Genomic DNA, 16,988 nt, shown 5'->3' with positions numbered 1-16,988 from the left:
CACTGTGATTCAGCACAAAGCTATTGATCTGTGTGTGATGAGCCTGCTGGAAACATTTCTCTTATCCCTCTCTTGTTTTTAACCACCCCCCCTCCTCCAGCTCCAGACTGTGTCTCTTGGTCTCTCTCTGTGTTTCTGAGGCGTTCCACTCTGTCAAGTCCTTCCTTTCCCCCTGTTGTTTTTTCTCTATTTCTTTGATGAGCCGGTCTTGGCCAGCAGCTCCCCGCTGATTGGATGGTCGATGGGTTGTGTGTTTTTTGCCGGCTCCGGTGGCAGGCGTCTTTGGGTCTATAAATCAAGTACGGCCAGAAGAACGGGTTTCTTTGGATCAAGGGACTGTTCTAATGTTGACGTAGACTATGCAAGCAGATGACAGAAGCATGAAGGGTTTGCTAAACTCTCAGAAGACAACTGGTCATAGGTTGCTTTGTCACCTCTCCATCTGCCATTTCTCCATCTTCTGCTCTGTCTTTCTCTGTGTTTTCTTTTTTGCAGCTGAAGAGGATGACGCCTTTGGTTTGTCTCTCAGACAGGTTCTTGGAGCTGCACTTTTGGCACAAGCTGGGAAATTGGGAGGGGGAAAGAAAGGGATATGGTGGTAAGATGGGTGGAGGTGGGGCTGAGAGTGTGTGCTATGGGTGGATTATGTTGTTTGGGGGGTTATTGATAAATGTAAAAGAAAGTAGAAAAGGATTAAAACCCAGGTCAGGCCATTTTGCCCCTTCTCATTTTCCATTCAAGCCATCCTTTATGTGAGTAGCCAGCCATAACGCAGACAGATAACTTGCTTTAAAAAAACTCAGAGCATCAGAGAAAGGACAGCATTTTATTTAATCTCAATTTTCTCTTTTTTCCTGCATTTGTTTTTCCTTTCATTCTCTTTCCTTTCCCTTTATTTTTCTTCCTGTCTCTCTGTATTATCTCTCTGTCTCCTTCTTTCTCCTTTTTTTCCGATGCTTGAATAGAAGTGGATCAAAAAGGTAAAGTCCACAATAAACATAACCACAGCTCGCCCCTTCCTCCCTCTTCCTTCTCCTCCTCCCTTCCCCCCCCCCCCCCCATATATCCTTCCTAACCCTGCACCCTGTGTAGTGGTCATGTTTGATGTTGATATCCCTTCCTTTTCTTTGTCAATCTCTAATCACCTCCTCTTCCCTTTCTACTTCTCTTTGCCGTGTAACTAAAACTCTAAAATCCCTCTAGATCTCCTCCTTGGTTTTGATGACAACACCCTGACTACCAAAACACACTTACACACATCAACAATCACACAAAAAAGCATCATGGAAGGGTCAGTCCAGTGTCTGTGAGAGATAATTGAGAAAGTGACCTAATTCCGTTAGCTTTAATAAAGAGGCACACCTGTCTAAATTTATCTACAACATACATGTTTTGGTGCCAAATCTATCCAGTTTTTCCATTCCTTTCTAAAAATCATACTCATCTTGCCACTGTTGCCTCACACACTTTATAATAGAAATTCCTCATGAATCAGATTTCACAAATGCATTTCCAACACCTTTCTGCTCCACATTGATCTGTCCCTGCAGATTTAAGAGAAAAGAGAGTCACCATCTTTAATTACATTACTCAACTACTCATTTTCTCCATATTGTATGTCTTTGCCTCTGTTTTTTTTATTTTCCAGGACCAACAATATATCTGTTTTTTTTTGTTGATAATTCTAAAGGGAATAAATAGTGTTAGGAGAACTCTGTAATTAGATAAACTTGCTTTCATATTATTGTTAACAGCATCCCATTTTCAGGTACTTCAGCGTCCTTCTCTCATTCTTTCCATATTAATTCTTTTGAAATGATAATTACAACATTTGACTACCTCACTTCCACTTTCCACCTACTTACAGCTCATCTTTCTATGTTGTGTTTTCCATCCTTCCTTTATTTTGCGCTCCCTCTGTTCAGTTTAATTGGTTTATCTCTCAGATTACACCTGGCCATTACAAAAAAGCCACAGGCTCTTTTGATGATGTTTTGCACCTCTTTCTCCTTTCTTTACCACAATCCTCTTTTCTGATTTCTTTATTGTAAATGCATATGTGCCCCCTCGTAGCCTTTTACACCTTAAACCCATGTCTTCTCCAGTCCATCTATTCTGGTTCCTCATGTCCGAGAAGAGAAGCAGGGATGGGGAGGGAGATGTATCCTCTGTAGGGAGCCCTTCAGCTTCATGTAATGGCTTCTCTGATGCTGCCTGTGCGGTGCCAAAGCACTTTTAAGAGCTCCAATCAGCACGGTAGTACACCTCAATCACAGGATTCTCAAAGTTTAAAAGATAGACTTGACCCTGTTCAAGGTCAGGGCAACAATAGTTGCAGATATTTCTAGCTTTCCAATGAGCCTCTACTCCCCCTCCCAGGTCCTCAGCTCCTCACCCTTCTCTAAACTCACATTAGTGCCACTCTCAGCTGTCCCCCTGCCTTGCACCATGGCCGGATCCATACGCTGGAGGAATTAAGTCTCATTGCAGTTGCCATTAACTGGTTTTTAGACTCCTTTGTCTGTTCTTGTGTTTGTGTCTTTTATTAACCTGAATCATTGTCTCCACATTTTTCTCCCACCGCAAGCAGCTGTTTCAGCTCACTTTTTCTGTGCTTGTAGTGAAGTAGAAAGCTACAAATTCCTATTCCTCCTGCTTTCACCTCAACCAGCTGATTGTATTTATTTGCCATGCTTCCTTCCACTAACACTCAAAGGAAAAACCTCTTTCCTTTGTCTACACTCCAGCCCATGTTTATCCTCAAACATTCCTCCACTGGTGTTGAATGTGTTTAATTCTCTGAATATGAATGACTTCTGTTTTCCGTTATTTGTAAATTTAACCATCCTTAATTGATCCGTGGAATGACAGAGTTGATTTCAGGATGATGATTAATTTTTGGTAATGATGTAACAATTCAAGGAACTGTCAGCCTACCTGCTGTCAGTCCATATCAAGGCTATGCTGCCAACAGCTGCCTCTCCCATCCCATCACTTCCTCTGTCCCTTTTCTCAACCTTCTCGCTGACAGTCTACCAGTGCCCAAATCATTCTGGTATCTCTTTTATCAGTGCTGGCAGGACAAAATAGTGTTTCTCTTACCTCAATTTGTTTATTTCTAAAGAAGAGGAGGCAAGAAATTGAATCAGTATTAGAAAACTTTTAACAATCCCAGTATTACATAGAGGGTTTGGATCAGGCAACATGCAGGACAAAGCCTTGCCTGAAATAAAAGGCCATGTTTCATTTCAAAAAGTGAGAGGAAATAAGTGAGAACACAGTACTGTGTGACAGAAAAATACAAAGAATGGCTGTGAATGGAAAAAAGAGAGAACAAGCAGTTGCTATAGAGACGAGGTGTCTGGCAGCATCACCTCATTAGGAATGACCCACCACACACAAGCACAGTCACGAGACCAAGGCAGTGCAGACACCCCATTTTGACGTAGGTAGATAGGGAAGAGTGAGAGCATGCAAACTGTACATGTAAAAGTCATTGCAATATTACAGTCAAGGGAAGAGAGAGGTGAAGGAGTGAGTGAAGCAGATGGAGATAACTATAAAACAGTCAGTTTAACGGAAACTCTGCAGAGCCGAAATATCTGGAAGACTCAGAGCAGGAGGGAGGAGAGGAGGCAGCTCGGGAGGCTAATGTTACAAACAGGAAGGCTTGTTGTAGCTCCAATTCTCAAGCCTTATCCAGGATACAGTTTGCTCCTCTGCTGTTTCTGTGTCTTCACCCAGTAGCCACGTCCCTATCAACCTTCATGACACCCAGACTCAGCTTCACACAGAGGTAGATAACATTTTGATTTCAGAGGATACTATTTCCAGTTTCTGTCTGCATTTGGTCTCAGTTAAGGGTATTCTCTGGGGTGAGTGTTTGGGTTGATAGTTTTAGAACTTGCTTCTTCCACTGTCTGGACGGTGTGTTCTTGCATGCATTGTCTAAGAATGTGTGTTTCCCAGAGTGTATGTCTGTTTATGTTTATGCTGTATTGTGATTTTACTCCTAAGACTTGACCCAGTATAGTCTAAAAGGAAGCGGAAACACAATGGGAGTCCCCCACCCTCCTTTCTTTCCTTATATATCTCTCTTCTGTCACTCTTTATCACTCCTCAGCGAATTAACTCACTCCTAATTCTGATTTCACAGGAAATAACCTACTTACTCTCTTTTACTCCGCTCCTCCTGCTCTTCTTTTTTGTACACAACAGAACATGCTTACATCCCTCTTTCTGTTTTCTTCTTTATTTCTTCTTTTCTGTGTCTCTAAACTGCAAACATGCATGCAACACAGATGGACACATTCATCAGCATAAAGATACATGTAAACTAATCCGTGAATAATTTCAAGCAAAAGCCAATCAGGGGAATGCCACACACTAATGCACGCCCATTAACTATCCAAACGTGGATGCAGGTTAGCAAGACATGCTCCATTCTGCCCCCTGCTGAATGCTTGCTGCACCTGCCAGTAACAGGTGGGGGATTCAATTAGAGCAGCATGCTCACAGCAGTGAGTTCTATGAGAGCACCACTGCAGACTGGACTGGGCAAATGCATTGGCCAGAAAAGCCCTTAGTTACTTGTAGGTGAAGCAAAAATAAATGGAAAAACAACAAAAGAAAAAGCACAGCACTTAAGAAATCTACTGCCAACCATTGGCAGGGGGTGTTCAGATCATCAAAGTGGAGCATTACCCATCACCAAGATGCTGTCACATGAAATATGAAAACAGCATGGACTGCAAGCAACAGCCAAAATGAAAGGTCTAAATTTAGCTGAAAGCTGTCAGTGTTCACTTTTACCAGTCGATCACAAATGGATGCTGGACACTAATGGGAGGTTTTTGCTGTCATTTTCCAGAAAGTTCTCAGGCTTTCATCGCTTCATACAGGAGCCTCATATTGACAAGTAAAAGCTGACCTGTGCCTGGGAAAAGAATTATAGAGAAAATAGTCAATTATTAAAGCAGCAGTTCCATGTATGTGTGGTGGTAATTGGCAGGCTTGAGTACGATAGCTACAGCCTGCTTTCTAATCCCTGATAAGGTAAGTTTCAGTAGCCATTTGGCCAGTTCAGGGAAAAAGTGTTGTGTGTGCACTGCATGATAGCTTTACAGAAATGATCATGAGTCCAAGATTTCCATCGTTAGCCAAAGAGGAATTAATCTATTTATCCATCTCACATAATCCCAGATGGCTCTACGGAAGCTAACCTGCTCGAGTCAGACTGGGATAATGCTTAATCTCAAGATTTATGTCTAATGCTTAAAGCCTAATTCCTAATACCTCATTCATTCTGTGGTCATAATAGCCTCTTGTACTATACGTCTCTGGAGTAAGGGTTTGGCTGCTCTGGCTTCCTGCTGTTAAACACTTCACAGTTACAATTGGGAGGGAGGTGAAGCGAAGAAAAGCCAAGAAGAGCTGGTAAACAGGAAAGCAGCCGGGGAAAGCTGGGTAGTGCAGGTCAGACTTAATGAAGCCCCCCAGGCAGGGTTTGCAGGATGTGAAGCGTGGCCACTCTTTCTGTTTGGGATGTGAATGTGTGAGTAAGTGTGTTTGTGTGAGTCTCAAGGTCTGTGCATAAAGCTTAGATGCCGCTGATGAGCCCCTTTGACACCTAGCCAACCCCGCCACCAGTTCATTAGAATAAACCAATGTGCAATGATTGTAGGGGAAGAGGTGGAGTAAGACCGAGGCGGTCATGGAGGAGCAAGGCTGAGAGACTCTGCTGGGCTCTCATATTACTGAGCTGATGAGGCCAAAGAGTACAGAATGCAACCAATTTGAAACATGGCAAGGGAGTTAGGTTCAATATTTCATGTAGTACTATAAGAGTAAAGTATTTGGGGTTGGAACATGTTATTGAAAAAAGTTTTTGTTTTACTCTTTCCACATTTTTTATGCTGGATTCAAGCTAAAGGCTTTCATGCCATGTTTTATGTCCTCGATTTAATAAAAACATCTGATTCAAATAATGATGATTGTATTTTTTTGTTTTAGGTTATTGGACAAAAAGTACTACGCTCTGTACTTTGACTTCTATTTAGTTGTAGCTAAATGCCTGTATGAAAAGTGGTAAAATGTTATTATTGTTGTATTGATAGAGAATTAGGTTTGTATATATGTTTTTCTGCATCCTTTATACTACCTTGAGGCGTGTCTTTTATGGGTCACCTACATGCCGAGCCACTTTACTGTTTATTTTGCTATTTACAGTAACATTGAACTTTTCAGGGTGTATCCTACTTGTGTTGGTTGTTTTCCACTTATAGTTTTCATTACTTATATAAAAAGTAGCCATTTAAGCCTTTCTTTAAATTATTTAACCCTCTTATCAATAATTTGTATATTTTATTGACTTATAATTATATCTGCAAAGCGAACACCTTAGACCTCAATACTTTCAAGGAAACATTTTGGTTCGACAATGGAGCATGACAAGCTTCCTGCTCGTGAGTAGTCTTTATTCAGTGTTTGTTTGTGCCTGACTGATTAGATTCCTGTTTGGCTGGCAGTCTCAATTCCTTTTGGACCCTTCAGACAGAACTGGCTGATTCCTAGGAGATCCAGCAGCACAGATCATCAGCCACTACTAGCAGCAGCACAGCAGAAAGCACAAAGAGAAAGCTGGATTTCCAGGAGCCTTGATTTACTCCTCCATCCTCTCTGTTGGGATTCTCCTCCTCTGCCAGAATACATGCAATATTCAAGACAGTTTGAGCCTAGACTGATCCATCACTCAAACAGTTACAGTTTGACAGGATATGTATGAGTGTGTAGGTTGGTGCGCGGATGCTTGTGTGGTATCCCTGTGTGAATGGCAACAGTCTGAGTCTGTCTGTGATTCAATGTGTGCTGTCTGCGTCCAAATGTCCCTGCAGTGTCTAATTAGTTCAGGGATGCATTCAATCATGAGGTGACCAGCAGGTGTCTGGTTCTGCTGCAACCATGAGCCCTCGAGACATGCAGATAAACTGGTAATAGAATACATGGTGACCATTCAGCTGTTTTATTCTGTAATGCGTCCAATTCTGTTACTCCCTTGCAACTATCTTCTTTCTGTTGCTGGGACCTCTGTGATGTTGGAGTGTTGAGGAAGCCCACAGATTTCCTCATAGATAACTTGACATGCCTGTTTGATCCCTTGGCGACATATCTGGTAGACAGGGACACACAACATCAGACAGCCAATTTACACCAGTCCCCTGTGGATGACCACCAGTCCAAAATAGACAATGTCTCTGTGCAGTGTGTATGTGTGTCTATTTTTTGGATGGATTCTCCAACATTTGCTGTGAGCTTCAATGTCTGCGACTGGAAATGTTGTTTGTGTCTAACTTTGTGTGTGAAAATGTGTAGCAGTTGCGGAGGAAGGGGAGGCTCATGCAACCTCACATCTTTACCCCAGGATATTTTTTTGTCTTGGAGGCATTACTCTTGACTGAGAGCCAAATTTGAGTCCTAATAAAACAATCTCCACAATTATTCTATTACCACCCAGGTGCAGAGCAAAGAAGCAAATACCTTTTGAAAGACAAAATGCTCAATCAAATAAAAAGTAGGCCAAGCTAAATTAAATTAGTGACTACATCTAAGCGGCGAGTGCAGCCAGAAATCTCCCATTCATCATATTCAAATGTTTTCTGAACACAATGCTCAAGTTCTTCAAATGAGCTTTTATGTGTTCCTTCATTTCAAATCTGATAATGTCCGCCACCTTATTTCCATCTTTCTCCTATTCTCCAGCTATTCTGTAGTCTTTTCATTTCTATACTTGCTTTTATCTACTCAGAGCTTTCTCTTTAGCCCCATCTCTCTTCCTCCTGCTTCATATTCTAGTCTTTTCCCTATTTCCTCTCTCTGTCCCTCACCTACCATTTCCATGATAACTGTCATTATTACTATGCTGTGTTTTCATTTTTTCTTGTTCTATTTATTTATTTTTTTTGCTGCTCTGCTCCAGTTTTTGTATGCCCTGGGACACTGCTGCGGGTGCAGGTGCCCAGCTCTCAGCAGGAGGCAGAGCACCAGGCGGGGGCATGGTGTAAAGACCCTCTGCAGTCTGGAGATCGCCTGTATGTCATGCCCTGGACCCCCTATCGCACTGACATGCTGTATGAGTATGCTTCCTGGGAAGACTTTAAACAGAACCGAGCAACCACTACCTACAAGTGAGTGCATCTCCCACTGCCTTGCATGATCAAATGGCATATGTTGCTGTATTGATTAATTGGCTTTTGATGTGGGTATTAATAGGGATATCAGAATTTGTCCTACTTTGGCTCCTGCATTGTTCTGTACCAAATGCATCGATTTGTTAATCATTTTAGTCTCTTTTTTGACAGGTTGCCAAACAGAGTGGATGGCACAGGCTTTGTTGTATACGACGGTGCAGTATTTTACAACAAAGAACGCACACGAAACATTGTCAAGTACGACCTACGTACACGCATCAAAAGCGGCGAAGCCATTGTCACAAACGCCAACTATCATGACACTTCCCCGTACCGCTGGGGAGGAAAGTCAGACATTGACCTCGCTGTGGATGAGAATGGCCTCTGGGTTATATATGCCACTGAATCCAACAATGGACGACTGGTGGTCAGCCAGGTGAGAGAGCAGTGGTGTACTGCGAGGAAAGGGATATGGATTGCAATTGTAGGATTAGATTATCCAGAAATCTCATCTGAGTGGTTGGGTGAATGGTCAATACAGAGGAATAACCTTTTCTGAGATTACAAGCATGCACTGACAGATTAGCTGCTGTCTGATAAAAAGAGTAATATAAATGTAATCAGAAATATTTTGGGTCACATTGTAAATCCCATCATATAAAGAAATATTTTTCCAGCAAGATTAGTATTTGATTTGTTTTGCGTTGTATCTGCACTGCAAAACAAATCATTTTGACTTTGAAGATATTATGGGCTAAAAAGATGCTCTTCATCCTCGATAATACCAGGATGCATCACTTTTGCTTTTGTTTGCAAAATAATCTCAAAATGGGATCCCTCAGTGAAGAGTTGGATCATTTTACATTATTATTTTAATATCAGTTGTTTGTGTCCAGACATATAAGTCTTTTTTTTCTGAAGTGTTCATCATAAACAAAGCTCCAACTAATAGGTGTATGTTCTACTGCAATATATTTAATCTTAATTAGGAATTAATTAGGAATAACTGAATTGTTACCAAAAAATTTTTTTTCAAACTAGGTTTAATTATCATGCAAAATAAAAAATTCTAGGTGGATCTCCTGCAGTAGTATTTCAAAGCTTGAAAGCCAACATTTCTTCAAAATGCTAATTAAAGTGAAGGAATTTCAACATGAACAATACAAATGCATGAAATTGCAAAGAACCATAAACTTTGATAAGGATTTTATGTAACTGGCCAACACTAATAAAAACATAATTGTTAAATGTGTAAAAAAGGGAAAATTGCATGTTTCTCTGTTAAGCTACATATCAAGAAATTAGAATTTGAATTAGAAAGTTAAATGTTTTTTGTAACTCATTTCAGAAAATCAAAACTCATATATTAATAGATTAATTTTACATAGAGTAAAATAGTTTTAACCCCTTCTTTATCATAAGTTTGATAATTATGGTTAACATAATGAAATCCATAAATTCAGTGTCATAGAAAATTTGAATATTACATAAGACCAACAAAAAAGTATATATTATACAAAAACGTCAGGCTTCTGAAAAGTATGTTAATTTCTATACATTTATTACTTAGTTGGGGCACCTTTTCCATGAATTACTGCATCAATGCGGTGTGAAATAGAGGCAATTAACTTGTGGCACTGTTGAAGTGTTAAAGAAGACCGGGTTGCTTTGATGGCGGCCTTCAGGTCATTTACATTGTTGGGTCTGGTGTCTCTCATCTGTCTCTTGACAAAACTTTATAGATTCTCTATGGCGTTCAGGTCAGGGCAGTTTACTGGCCAATCAAGCAGAGTAGCACCATGGTCACAGAACCAGCTTTTGGTACCTTTGGGATTGTGAGTGCCGAGTCCTGCTGCAAAATGAAATCAGCATTTCCACAAAGCTTGTCAGTGGAGCGAAGCATGAACAGCTCTAAAATTACCTGGTAGATGGCTGTGTTGACTGTGGACTTTAGAAAACACAGTGGACCAGAACCTGCAGATGACATGCCATCCTAACTCATCACTGACTGTGGAAACTTCACACTGGACTTTAAGCAACCTGGATTCTGTGCCTCTCTACTCTTCCCCCAGACCTTGATTTCCAAATGAAGCTCCCCCAAATGCTTGAATGGATATTGCTGGTGCACATTTTTCCTGCTTCACTTTCCTTCAACACTTCCACTCAACTTTCTAATATGTTCACAGAGTGCTTGGCTAAAGCATTCTGTAAACAAGCAGCTTTATTACCAGTTACATTTTGATGCTTACCCTCCTTGTGGAGGGTGTCAATAAGTGTCTTTCGGACATCTGTCAAGTCAGCAGTCTTCCCCATGCTTGTGTAGCCTATTGATACGGACTCAGAGACAATTTAGAGGCTCAGGAAACCGTTTCAGGTGTTTTGAGTTATTTAACTGATTAGGGTATGAAACCATGAGTTTCCAGTATTTAACCTTTGCACAATTTTCTATATTTGTCCGAAACACAAAATTGGGTTTTCATCAACTATAAGCCATAATCATCAAAATTACAAGAAATAAAGGCCTGCAATATTTCATTATGTGAAATATAAAATGAGTGAGAAAAAAATACAGAACTTTTTGAGATGTACCTGTGGGGATCTGAAAGGTGTGGCTCCCTTTACTCTGAAATAACAAAATAAAATCCTGTGCAATTAATCGCCTACAGAAGTGACCAAATTGCTTCATTTCTTTGTAATTTAAACTTAGTAGGAATACAGCTGTTCTGTGAAGGCCTCAGGGGTTTGTTAGAGAACATTAGTTAACAAACAGCACCATAAGAAAACCCAGAAACACAACTGGGACAACTTTAAACTAGCTTATAAAACAATACAAAGTCTTAACAATTTAACAGAGCACTGGTTTAACCATTATCTGAAAATGCAGAGTATGACAATCCTACCAACACATGGTTGTCAATCTAAACTGACAGGCCAAGCAAGGAGAGCATAAATCAGAAAAAACCAAGAGGTCCATGGTAATTTTGGAGAAGCTGCAGAGATCCACAGCTTAGATGGGAGAATCTGTCGATTACAAGTCATGCACTCCACAATTCTGACATCTATGGAAAAGTAAAAAGAAGAAAGCAATTATTAAAAGAAAGCTAGAGGTGGTCTCATTTACAGATAGCCACAAGCCCAGTAGATTACACAACAAACATTGGTCAGTTGGGACCAAAATTTTACTTTTTGGTCTGTCTGCAAAATACTGTACATCAGTCACCAGCATGCTACATGGTGGCGGCAGTATTATGCTGGGGTGATGTTTTTCCTGAGCAGAAACAAGAAAGCTGATTTGAGTTGACAGGAAGAGCTAAACACAGAAAGAGCTAAACACAGAGAAATCACAGAAATAAAAACTTGTTAAAGCCTAAAAAAGATTTAAACATGGGCCAGAGTTTTTCCTTTCCTTCGTTCCATATTCCATCAAATCATATTTGTTTCGAAGAGAGCTCAAAGCCTAGCCCTAATTAAAATGAGCAATCACCAGTCTGTGGCAAGACTTAAAAATTGCTAAGATTGAGCTATTTTCCAAAAAAGATTAATATTTGTTAGATGTGTGAGCTGACACAGACAAATCTCAAAAGCCCTGCAGCTGTAATTACAGCAAAAGATGGTTTTGACTTAAACAGAGTAAATATATTTGCACGAAACACAATTTTAATTGTAAGAAATCCTAAAGGTTTAAAATATCTAATATATCACAGGAAATCCCAATAAGATACATTAAAGTTCGTGTTTGTAACATGACACAATATATTTATGCAAGACATTGTAAAGCTCTCTGATTAAGTTCTTAATTGTGTTCATTTTCTCTTCACCTGCAGGTTAACCCTTACACACTGCGCTTTGAAGGCACTTGGGAGACGAGCTTCGACAAGAGGATGGCATCCAACGCCTTCATGGCATGTGGCGTTCTTTACGCAGTGCGGTCAGTCTACCAGGATGATGACAGCGAAGCGGGTGGTGACCTGGTGATGTATGCCTATAACACCAACCGTGCGCATGAGGAGTCGGTCAACATTGCTTTCCCAAACCCCTACCAGTACATATCCTCTGTAGATTACAATCCACGAGACAACCAGCTGTACGTCTGGAACAACTACAACGTGTTGCGCTACCCACTCGAATTCGGACCACCAGACCCCACCACCGGTGAGGAATGATTCCAAGGAAAGGACATGGTAACAGATAATGGGCTCCAATGGAATATTTTACCAGGAACCTGTGATTTGTCTCTCAGACAATTCCTTTAAAATTGTAAAACACAGCTTAAATATTTTACTCTACACCACAATGCTATTTCTCTTGATCTGAGAACCCTTCAGACAGTGTGTGTAGAATATATTTCTCGAAATTTTGAGGGCTTCAGATTGCAAATTAGCCACCAGTGTGGCAACAATATTGAGAAGCTTTTTTCACATACAACTGCTGCGGCACCTCATTTTAACTTCAGTTGTCATGAATAATGAAAAACTCATCACGAACTGATAAACTGGAATGTTGAAACAGGTGTGTCATGCTGATTCTGGCAGTCCATCAGTGTGAGAGGATGGTTGGGATGTACTATAAATCAGAGTTGCATATAAACTGGAAAGAAGCTGAGATTAGGCCCAGAGAGAGACGAGGTGGAGACAAACAGGCGGCAGCACTCACGAAGCTGCATGCTGACTCAACGTTTGATCTGATAGGATTTTGTAGTTGTGATGTGTTGCTTTATCTTCGCATTAGGTTTGATAGTTAGTGATGGTGACTTCTCTGATGCATTTGATAAATTATTAATTTATCTCTGAATTGTGGTGATGCTCTCCTCCCCTGTGTCTCCTTTTTGCCCTGTGGAGTGTTTCTTTGAAAGGCTTAAAAATTGTTTGTCACCCTGATTTCTGTGTAACTATCTTTTAAACTAGGCTTCTAAGGAACACCTTCCAGTCAAACGCATATATCCTGTGTTTCTTAATTTCTTTGATGTCTAATTTGCTTTTTGCTTCTTACAAATGCTCAACAGCCTTTCTTAAGATGCAAACTCTCCTTTCACCCTTTATTTAATTTATAGGCCCTCTGACCACCACTCAAGTGACTCCTACTCCACCAGCAAGGCCATTCACCTCCAGTGCAAGCCCCTCTACCATACGTCCTCTAGCACCAACCTCACGGCCAATTGGCTCCATTAACAAGCATCCTGATCTGCGTCCAATCACAGCCACGGTACCTGTCACCCGCCGCCCACCTCCCCCCTCCTCAAGGCCCGGATCGGCATTTTTGTGAGACTAAGCTCATCAGGGGTATCCAGTGGCCAACCACTCAGCGAGGGGAAACTGTAGATCGTCCATGTCCTAAAGGATCTCTGGGTGAGCATATCAGCATTATACAGACTTGCAACATTTCTGTTTCAAGTGTCTTCATACCACATGCAGTGTCTTGCAAAGGCAGTCCTCGATTCAGTGTATTTTACTGGGATTTCATGGTGTGATAGACCAACACAGGGTAGTGCATAATGGTGAAGTGGAAGCAAAAGGATAGTGGTTTTAAAAATTTCTTACAAATAAAAATCTGAGAGTGTAGCATGCATGTGTATTCAGCAAATCTAAAAACTGAAATTTTTTATCCATTCTACTTTCCAAAATAATTCCCATTAGATGAGGAAAGATGCCCTCAGATTTGTCTTGCCACAGATTTTCAATTGGATTTAGCTGGACTTTGACTGGGCCATTGTAATATGTATATGCCTTAATCTAAACCACTTTATTGTAGTTTTGGCTGTATATTTGGTGTTGTCCAGCTGGAAGGTAATTAAAGTATTTTGCAGCCTCTGACTAGTTTTTAGCTCAAAAGTAGAAGGGGTGCAAATGCAATAGGAATCTATGCTTTTTTAGATTTGTATTTATGAAAATAATTTTCACTTTTCTGTACCTTATACAAGTATGTGCTATAGTGCTACTAAAGGCACTATACAACATTTCTGTTTTAAATCATAATGCATATCTTCAATCCTTATCAGTCGTTGCCATATATATATTCTTACTGGTTCCCAAACCATCAGTATGTTTGTGCTCTCTTGCTTGTTTTTTTTCCCATTGTTGCCTCCTTCTGTCCCCACGTTGGCCCCACCAGTGTGCGCAGTCTCCGAGGACTCACAGATAAAAGCTCGTCCTCGACAAATGAAAGGCTCATCTCCCACATAAACAGAGCTGAGTGAAAGTGGCACATAATGAAATGAAAGGCCACACAACACAGGCTTTACTTTCCTTCGTGCTATTTGCTGTACTTTTAGACAGCTAGCTGTCAAAAAAAGTCACACAAAGAAAGATATCTACCTCAATCTTCCTCCTCAATTGTTAAAGCTGTTTCTTGACGTTATCTTAATGTTAAATTAGCAGCAGATGTAATTGCTCATCTTGATACAGCTCTCGAATATGTTCTGTGATCGATAAAGGTGAGTATTAAGAAAAGTTGAAAAGAGGAAGAAAAATCAGCCGGAGCCAGCAAGAAAAGAGCGAATGAAATAAAACCACATTTGCTATGATCCCACTGTGACTACGAAGAATTGCTCCATTATCTCTATCATCGATGCTTGTCCAATCTGCCTCCTTTTTTGTCGTATGTGGTCCCCATCCTCTCTTTTTCCGCCTTGTCTTTTTGACTTGATGTTGGGTATTTGTGTTAACAGCAGCAGCAGATAGACCCCTCCCTGGTTTTGTCCCTGCATGGTGTCCTTCCTCTGAACCCTCGCTCTGAACAAAAACACCAGAGTGGAAATGAGATTCTGTGGAAGGCATATGCTTCCATCAGGTGTTTTTATTCGACAGTGAGGAATCATACCTGATGTTCTGTATGTGTGACTGTGTACAGAGATGAAATATTAGGTGATGTGCAGAAATACACTATGTCCCCCTCTCTCTTTCCTGTGGTTTTCCTCTGGCTGTAGCATTCAGCCTCATTTCTCTCTCTGTTTAACTTCTTATCCCTCATCCTTTTTAACACTCATCTTCAAACACTGAGTATTACATATTTAAAATTCATTCAGTTTAATTCTTCTAGGTTAAAACTATCACACACTCTCTGTTCATCCCTCTCTTTCATACTGTCCCCTTTAATTGCAGTCACCTAATGCTTATTATCTCTCCATTCCCCTCCACCCCACTTTGTCTTCCCCTGGTTTTCTCCAGGCATTGCTTCGTTCCAGTGCTTGGCGGATCAGGTCATTTGGAACCCACGGGGTCCTGACCTGAGTAACTGCACTTCCCCATGGGTCAACCAGGTGGCACAGAAGGTGAGACCCAGGGCCACATCCCTGGTCAAGGGTCCGTCCCTTTCTTCTGCCCTTCTCCCCTGGACACCTCCCCTGTCCATACATGATAAGACATTAACATATCCCCAAGGGTGTCCTGATTAAAATAGAGATCCTTTATTACAAGGCATGTGCTCATAATGGTTAATTAACTTTATTTTTTCCTACAAATATAATTAGATTAATGCTAGCCTGCATTTATATATTTGTTTACGTATGTCTGCAGTCTCACAATTCCTTCAAAGCTTGGCCCACATTTATTTTTTGTTTTATTTGAATACAAATAAAATGCAGTTGAAACTAAATATCTACACACACTGTAAAACAACAAATAACCATTTTTTACGGTCTGACATTAAACCAGAACAAACTTTGCCTGTTTCATGTCAGGTACAATTACAAAAATAATTTCTATTTGCTTAATGAAAGAGATCATTTATTCCTTTCTTCAAATTCTGATTTTTATGTACATTTCCTAAGTGTTCCTAATTACACTGAGATCATGGCTTTGTTAAGGCCACAAGAAATGTAAATATCTGGCTTCAACTGTGTATTATACCTGTGCAGTAGTTAACATAATCTTTGACTGATCCATAAGCATTTATGCTTAGTTAAAATTAAATATCTAAACCGTATATATAAACAAAGCAGCTACATTGGACTTACTAATTAAATCTCCATGTGCATTGCTGAAGGATTTCCTTGAATTTTGTTGTGTGTGCATGTGCTTAGATAGATAAATAGCATCACCCTTAAAGAACTGCCATTGGAACAATCCAAGGACACAAAATGACCTAATATTAAAAATAGGTTTGTGTGTGTGATTTACAGAAATATCTAAATATATATATGCTTATTTCTGTTATGTAGATAAAGAGTGGGGAGAATGCTCCCAACATAGCTGGTGAGCTGGTGAACCACACGAGAGGCCGGATCCAAGCTGGTGATATTAGTTCGACTGTCCGGCTGATTGAGCAGCTGCTGGATATACTGGATGCTCAGCTTCAAGCCCTGAAGCCCAGAAATAAAGAGTCAGCTGGGCGAAACTACAATAAGGTACAAGAACGTGTAATCAAACACATGCATAACTCAAATTCAATTCAATTCAAAGATGCTTTATTGATCCCCGAGGGAAAATTAGAAAAAAATAAGGTTCTAGATCCTCAAAATACCTCCTTACTGCATATACTACTGACTTTTTTAGTTATCTTCTTTTTCTTTGTTCAGTTCAGTAAATCCAAGCTTTGTTTTCTTCCTTCCAGTTCCAGAAGCGGGAGCAGAATTGTCGGGCATATATTCAGGTGGTTTTTCCTTTTATCTGTCTTCTTCACATGCCTGAAATCAAACTGTGCTCTAACCTTGAATAACAGACTCGAAATATTCTGATGCAGACTTGGTTTATGTGAATGAAATTCCTCAGGCTCAGTATTATGATTAATGTCCTGTCTTTGGAATCATCACTTACAAAACCTCTGGTTTGTGTTGAAGGACAGAGCATTCACGGTAATTAAATGTAT

The 16,988-nt window shown here is 40.4% G+C and overlaps 1 protein-coding gene across 1 annotated transcript in view; it reads left to right on the top strand.

Annotated features, from left to right (window-relative positions):
• The window catches only part of LOC124862873 (adhesion G protein-coupled receptor L1-like), a 133,237-nt gene that overhangs the window by 95,127 nt on the left and 21,122 nt on the right, over nt 1-16,988 (top strand). The window contains 9 exon segments of the mRNA XM_047357054.1: nt 966-980; nt 7,976-8,183; nt 8,358-8,622; nt 12,011-12,338; nt 13,237-13,438; nt 13,440-13,531; nt 15,350-15,453; nt 16,342-16,527; nt 16,734-16,772. Of these exon segments, the coding sequence (XP_047213010.1) occupies nt 966-980; nt 7,976-8,183; nt 8,358-8,622; nt 12,011-12,338; nt 13,237-13,438; nt 13,440-13,531; nt 15,350-15,453; nt 16,342-16,527; nt 16,734-16,772 (1,439 nt within the window).

Source organism: Girardinichthys multiradiatus, chromosome X (assembly GCF_021462225.1).
Source record: "Girardinichthys multiradiatus isolate DD_20200921_A chromosome X, DD_fGirMul_XY1, whole genome shotgun sequence".
Taxonomy (NCBI): domain Eukaryota; kingdom Metazoa; phylum Chordata; class Actinopteri; order Cyprinodontiformes; family Goodeidae; genus Girardinichthys; species Girardinichthys multiradiatus.
This window is presented reverse-complemented; position numbering and strand designations above follow the sequence as displayed.